General features: G+C 35.3%; 1 protein-coding gene across 1 annotated transcript; it reads right to left on the minus strand.

The window, feature by feature from the left end:
• Positions 1–7,032: 7,032 nt before the first annotated feature.
• On the minus strand, positions 7,033–7,722 carry LOC113337534 (dehydration-responsive element-binding protein 1A-like). The gene has a single exon (XM_026583197.1). It carries the CDS (start codon positions 7,720–7,722, stop codon positions 7,033–7,035), a length of 690 nt encoding a protein of 229 aa, XP_026438982.1.
• Positions 7,723–7,998: the final 276 nt, after the last annotated feature.

Genomic DNA, 7,998 nt, shown 5'->3' on the forward strand with positions numbered 1-7,998 from the left:
TATTAAAATAATACACCCCTCCGTCCTAGTTTAGATGCCTAAATTGAGGATTTTTTTTTTGTCCTAAAATACTTGCTATATTTCATATTTTTCCACCTTTTATCCTTATATGCACCTATCTTAGAATCAGGTCATAACATCGAGAGTTGTGTATTTCAATTTTCTAGACACACTTTTAATACTTCTCTCTATATATTTCCTTTAATTTGAAAATTTTCCAAGTAAACAACAAAAACCAAGACATCTAATAAAAAATAGGAACTTTAAATACTAACCTGGGTAATTGTGGAAAAAAACTATTTTCCTTGTGTTTCTTAATCTTTGTGAAAAATCTTATTTAGGCATCTAAACTAGGACGGAGGGAGTAAGTCTTTAAGAATCTGCTAAACATTGTCGGGACGGTACAACGGTTCTCCAACCGTAGGGCTTGTTCACAAGTCAGGGTGCTACGGTTCGTGAACCGGGTTCGGCAACCCTACTAGACTACGGAACTCAGTTGACCAAAGTTCGAGAACTGGGTTTTCCAAGTGCTAACCTATTTATCCAACTTAAATTCAGTTCACCACGGTTCGCCAACCGGGATCATGAATTGTGTCCAACTGAACTTGCGGTATTCGAACTGGTTCGCCAAGCTTCCTGTATTTCTGCAACTCATATATCTATGGTTTGGGAACTGGTTCGCCAACCTACCCTAAGTAGAAATATTATCTAGTTCATAGTTATCTCTTATGATGTTTGAATCATTTCCAAGTGATATAATCATTTACATGGGAAATTTTCAATTGATTCACAAATTAACTCATAGAACTAATATTGTTAAGGACTGTTGAACATCTTATTTTCTAAATCATATTTCGAGATTTTTCACAAGGCAAGCTTGACTTGAAACTTATTTTTGTAATTCTACTGAAGTCATACTACATAGTATCATATATAATAATGGCATAGTGAGTAAAATAGAATGGTAAAGTGTTTAATACTTGATATAGAAGTTCTCCAAATATCTTCGTCGATCCCCAGTCTACTAGGGTGATCTTTGATACTCAACCACAATTCTAACCTAGTCCGAGACTTGACTTAGTAGACTAGAAATCAAGATATAGTTTTGATCACCTAACATTGACAACAATCTTGAGATAGCAAAACTTGTGGGTTCACTAGAAAAACTCACGCTAACAAATAGACATGGAACAAACTTGTATAAACGTTTTATATCCAATTAGTTTTCACACGTTTTGCTGGGATAAGAGCAGTTCTTATGGACTCAACAAACTTGTAGTTTTTTCATTTTGCTCCCTGTATGGACTCGACAAAAATGAAAAACGGATGGGAAAACCAACAAATTAAAGGATTTGTTGAGTGCGGAAATAAACTAAATGTGTTCTTGATGAAAACCCGTGCGACGACACCAAACATACTGGCGTGTGATCCAAAACAGCTGGCATGTGATCCAAAATCACTAGTTTTCCCTTCAAACGTCATAATCTGAAGTGAACCTACCAGCGTGTGATCCAAAACCACCAACAACTGAAAATATTTTTATCCAACGACTATAATTTTGATATCTATAAATACTTCTCATTTCAACTCCAAATATTTTCACTCACAAATCATCTACAAAAATTCCTTCCAGAGTTCGTGGTAATAGATTCACTCAACAAGAGGGTTTAGCTATTTGTAGAGCCTTTGTTTTTCACACAGAAGATGTTGTCGATAGGAATGTAGTCGAGTCGACGATGTGTTTCTAGGAGAAAGTTTATAGAATGTTCACCGCTGAAATGGGGAACATTTATGGGTGTGATTCTTACGGATTGTCGCATCGTTTTTAGTGTTATTGGTCGTCATGTGTCGGAATTCATAGTCGTACTAGTGCACAATCACAAAATAAACTCGACGATGAAGCTGTAAATGAAGTGGAACCGAGAACACTAGCGATGTGGGCAGTATCCCACGACGGACGTCCTTTCGACTTCCAAGTTTTTTCAACATTCTTAGGGTGCTCAACAGATTTAATCCCTACATCGCCCCCTAGGAATTCCACCACCCGACGAGAATTGACGTCGATGTAGTAGTTGTTTTAATCTAACGTATTTCCTTTATTCTCATGCACGATGTAGTTGTTTAATCCAATGTAGTATGTTTTTATTTATGATATTGAAGGTGCAATGTTTAATCCAACAAAGTTTTAAATTAGTTATGATATTATGGGGCAAATGTGAAGATATCCACATGTTTGGTTTAGATAATCATAATAACACAAAATAAACACCAAACTAAATAACATAATACCATATTGAATCGATTTGTCCTTCAACTTTAATCATCCCACTCCACCAAAAAACACCTAGGACAGTTCCATATGTGTCTTCTTCAGTAGAGGTGCACAAATGCATAAAAGTTCTGCAACCGGGCTTTGAGCATCCATTGATTCTCTGTGGACGATGTTTGTATTTGTGATCTCTATCTCTACTATGCTTGTAGTGTAATAACTTCTTCTTCAATTTGGATTTAAGTTTGAAGTTTTTGCAGAGTGTTGCAAATTTTTTTTTTCTTCTTTAATCTTCATAGCTTCATCTAGCTTATGTGGTTCCTTTGGAAAGTTGGGATCTTGACATTGCAAATATCTGAGCTTTTCCGGTTGTGATTGAATCACCATTCTGATGGGTGAACCACCTTCCCGTGGACACTTTGAATACACCCAAGGGGATTGCATAAGAATATGGTTATCCATGAAACATAATGGAAAAACCTCTTTTGCTTCGACACATAATATCTGCTTCACTTTTCCTTTAGAAAACATGGTGGATGTTGTTGGATAAGAAAGAAATATGTTGGTTTTGTTGAGAATCAAACCTAGTATTGTATTTATAACAAAAAAAATAGTCGTTGGTAATTCAAACGGGCGGTCATGGTAAACCCGCAAGGTTTTACTTTGACCGCCAACGGCTAAATTTCCAACGACTCGATTTTTTTTCTCACCCTATAAATTTTATTCTTCCTATCTCCAAATTCATATCTTCTTCTTTCATTCTAAAACTCTTAACCTTTATCACTCTGTAGAAATGTCTACTAGAATTCGTGGTCCCAAGTTTACTAAAGAAGATGATATATAACTATGTGCAAAGCATATTTTTTCATAGCGTAATCGTTGGTATAGGCTATCAAAACAGTTCTTTTTGGGATAACATTTTTACAATGTTCGTCTCACTGACGGGGAACCTGAGAAACCGAGATGCTCGTCGATTGTATGCTCGTTTCAATTTATTAGGCTTGTAGTCAAGCCATTTCTTGCTCTGGTAAGGAAAATTGATCGAGAAAAGTTCATCGGTGTAACTAAAGTTGAAGTGATCCAAACAACTCTTGATAATTTGGAAGAAGCTCACGGTAAACCTTTTCTTTACGAAGCATGTTTCAACATTCTTAAAGATGGTCATCTCAAGCACATCTTTACTGCACTTGAATGCCTCTCCCGGTCTTTACAATGGAAGAAGATGTTACTCTTGTTCGATGTTGGTTACATCATATGATGAAACCAATGAACAATGACTATTTATGGGAAGGAGTATTGGAACATTTTGTAATGTCGCGAAATAAAACCATAAGAAACAGTAAGAGCCTAGAACTATGATTTTCATTCATCACTATTGATGTCAAACATTATACAGAAATTTTGTGCATGTTTCATCGTCGCAATTCTTGATTATCCAACAAAGAACTGGTGAGTATCTTGCGTTTGTCCTTACTGATCAACTGCGTCATAAATATCTAAACTTGTTGTTTATCTGTTTTACAGGAAACCATCGCTCAGACCAAGTTTACCGAAGAAACTGGAAGAGAGTTTAAGCATTTTGAATGTTATGAACTCTATAGAGATAATGTCGCTGGATTTGATGTAGTTTGATGTTATTGTTTTCGTTTAATAAAATGTAGTTTGATGTTATATGCAAGTTTAAAATGTAATAAATATTCTTAATCTGAAGTGGAAATCTATCTTAAAATTTAAATATTTTCAATCATTGATATTACTGTGAATTCTTTTACAAGATATAAACTCAGACAATAATAAAAGTCAAGGACAAGCTTTGGCCTCCTGTTTATCTTCATTTGACGTATCTTCTATTCAACTCGCTTTTTGACAGTTTCGCATTTGTTTTTGATTTTTGTTGTTGTTAACTTTCAATACTGGAGCTCTTCCCTGCCTTTTAGCGGAACATTTTCTTGGAGCAACTTCAAAAACTTGCACTTCCCTTGTACAATTTTCAATCTACTTAAAACATCCACATATCTTACGAACATCAGCTTCAAGTTTTGCATCGCAAAAAAGTGTGATCGCCTTTTCAGCGAATTCACCAATGATAAAACTAAAAAATTGAAATAGATTTAGAAGAAAAAATTCAAGAGAAGTGAATTCTGGTGTGAGTGAATTGTTTGAAGATGGTGGTAATTTATAGAGGTAAATTTGAAAAAAAAAATGGCAGTTTTTTAAATTTGAAAAACTAGCCGTTGACGGTTGTGCATCACACGCCAGCGTGTTTAAATAGACCGATCGTTTTTCTTAAACCATGCACCAACGTTTTTATTTGACACGCGCGTTTGATGATTAGCCGCCCACTTGTTTTCCCACATAGCATGTATTTGGCCATCCATCCGGCTCGACAACAGTTTTCATTCATAGGAATTGCCGCAAGCTGTTGTTTCTAGGAGCAATTAGAAGTTCCATAGATTTTTTCAATAAGAAGCCCACATGTGTTACTTACTTGCGTAGAGTTATTTTTTCACTCTCACAGTCCAGACCCATAAGTGTCCGCACGAGGAAAGGGTACCCACAAGGCCACAAGCACAAGGTGAAAGTAAGTTTCACAGAGACACTGATTTTATATTTTTCTTGAATTCTCTTTCACTACTAAGTGACGTTTGATACATTTTTAGCCTTGAAAAGCTTTTTTTTTTTTTTTTTTTTTTTTTGGAAGAGAACTTTTTATTGATTCTAACAACTTACACCAGAAAGATACAAAACTAGTACCAAACAAACACAAACACAAACAGACTTGCTCAAACTAGAGCACAAACAACAGGAACCAGACCAACCTTAGATTTATATATTACAACAACAAACCACTAATCAACATCAGCTAAGGCATTAATCCTCCTCCTGAACAACTTCCTTCAAGGCTATACCGAAATGTTTGGAAACAGAGTGACAACTAATGCCTAAAAAATCGCCATCTAATCGTACCATTTAAGCCGACGGAAGAAAGTTTTTAGTTTTTTCTTAGCACGTAAACTCTTAGGACGTTAGGCGCATCACGAATATCTCATTTACATGAACATGCAATTTTTAAAGTCGAAACAAACATAAAACATCGATTTAACAGTTGTTGATGATTCGCATAAAACACCGATGTAACCGTTGTTGATGATTCTGCAGATAACAGTCGAAAGTGGTTTGGCATTAGACAATTTGGAAGCACTATATTTTTATTTTTTAATTAGTAACTTAAGAATTTGATGTTGACAACTTTTAAATTTGGATCACTCATATCATCACGCAATGACTTTCTCACTGTACCACGGTGACATCAACCAGTTCATTAATTTATTTTTTATATATATTTTTCTATTTTGTCGGATGCCAGGTGGTTATGCTTGTCTATATCATTTTACAATAAAACCATTGTTTGCCACAGAAGGAAAAGAAACATCAACATAAAAAAACAAAAACAAAAAAATTAACCTCACAAACGATTTGAGACCACAAGTCCTTAATAACTACAAAGATTCCAACAGATCCCGCAAGCGGCATCCAACACAGCTACAGAGGAGGAAACCAGGCAGCCGACGGATTGGCCAATCACGCGGCAGATGGAAGTCAAACAGGAAACTCGTCAACCAAAATATGGGGCCAGGCAATCCCATCTTTTATTTCTCAAATCTTATTTTCAGACTCAGTGGGTACACATACTCACGACAAATTATAAACTAATTTCAATTAATAAATTACATGCTTCAAAAAAAAGTCCTTAATAATAACATATGGGAAGCGTGGAGCTCTGATCGTCTCTCAAATAATATCTATTGAACATAAACTAAAAAGAAATTATTATCAACAATAAAACTAAAAAAAAAATAAAAAAGATAAAACTTTAGTCAATTCATAAAAGAGGGAATATTCGAATACATAAGGGAGAAGAACAACAAATATATCTATAAAGATGACCAATTATGACGACAAAGATTACTGACGAGATTTATATTTTTATCCATAATAAGTATATGAGAGTAATTCATGTTGTCCAAAAAGAAACCTCGTTATAGTGAATCAAGTAGCATCCCTTCTGCCACGCTGGCAACAATTGACCAATATGTTAGACAAGGACTTTTTGTTCAAACTTCAAAACATTGCTTTCCAACAAAAGCAACTTCTTGTAGGGTATCACGGAGCTTCCTTCTGCCATGTTGGCAATTAAAAGACGGCATATTTAGTAACATATCTTAATTTATCCGAAAACTAGATATTTGTAATAACATATCTTAATTTATCCGAAAACTAGATATTTTGTAATAAACATATCTTAATTAATTGTAAAACTGTGGATCACAATGCTTCCAGTATCTCAACAACTCTAACTGGAACAACTTTAACAAAAGTGATGCGGCATATAATTAATTAATTATGCTATTAGAGATAAAACGATTCACTGCAGCTAAAAAAATCCACAACATAGTGCCTCTTTTGTCTTTAGTTGGAATTTTTTGAAAGTGCATGACAAATTTGGAAAATAAAGTAGTATCATTGATTGGCCAATTTTGGCAAAGGAATATAAAACAAGAAAAACAATATCTACAAAAAATATCTCCCAAAAATCTAGTTTCCTGATAATGATCGATGAACAAATCACTATAGTATGGAGATTATAAATATCTTTCTCCATAGACAAATGAATAAAAGAATAAGAAAAAGAAAATGGTTGGAGGATTAAATATCAAATAAAACTACATTTAATCCCATCCACGAGAAATTATCACTGTGAATTAGTAGTCGCTCCATAAACTGCTCTCCACGTTGCTCTCCACGTCGTCGTCGTAATAGTAACCCTCTTGTGGTGGATCAAGTAACATCCCTTCCGCCATGCTGGCAATCAGGGCTGGCATGTAATACAACGCTTCTTCGTCGAAAAACGTTGCTGAAACTTCTTCGGCTATTTCAACCGTCTGTTTGGTTGATTTAACGGATTTAGATGATTTTTTTGCAACGGAAGAAGGTTTCTTAGAATTAGGGAATGGAAATGCCCGGACGGCTTCGGAAGCAGCCAATTGAATATCTTTAGCAGATGATGACTTAGCGCGAGGTAACAACCACAATGAATCTTCGAAATTTAACGGAGCCGATTTTCCTCGCAGAGCTATTGCAGCAACATCATAAGCTCTAGCTGCAATTTCAGCACTAGAATGTGTACCAAGCCAAATTCTTGATTTACTGTTGGGTTCTCTAACTTCACAAACCCATTTATCATTTTTCCTTGCTCTTACTCCTCTGTAAATTGGATGTCTAGTTTCCTTGAACTTCTTTCTTCCTGATGTTTTCTTATGTGACCCTAATTGTGTTAGTGACGATGACGATGATGATGAAGTACAATCTGTTTCTGAGCTAAAGAAATCTGTACTGTATGATGAGGATGAAGGTGATGAAAGCGAACACCCGAAAGAGTCCTCAAAAATCATTGCAGTAATTGAATGAGTGCTAATTTTGTTTAAAGGAAGAAGTTTAGAGTAGACTGTGTTTAGTTCAGTTTGAAATTGGAAGGCAAAGAGAGTTGGGTTTGAAAGAAGAAAGACGATCTGTTTGGTATTTATAGATTTGGGGATAAAAAAGGAAAGTGCTGAGTCCACCAAAAAGCACACGTTAAGAATACAGGTGTGTATCTGCAGCCTGTATCTGCAACCAGACGATCTGTCTGGTTGTATCTGCAGCCTGAGTTTCAGAAAATTTCTCTTAAG

The sequence above is a fragment of the Papaver somniferum genome, unplaced genomic scaffold (genome assembly GCF_003573695.1).
Source record: "Papaver somniferum cultivar HN1 unplaced genomic scaffold, ASM357369v1 unplaced-scaffold_160, whole genome shotgun sequence".
NCBI classification, from domain to species: Eukaryota; Viridiplantae; Streptophyta; class Magnoliopsida; order Ranunculales; family Papaveraceae; genus Papaver; species Papaver somniferum.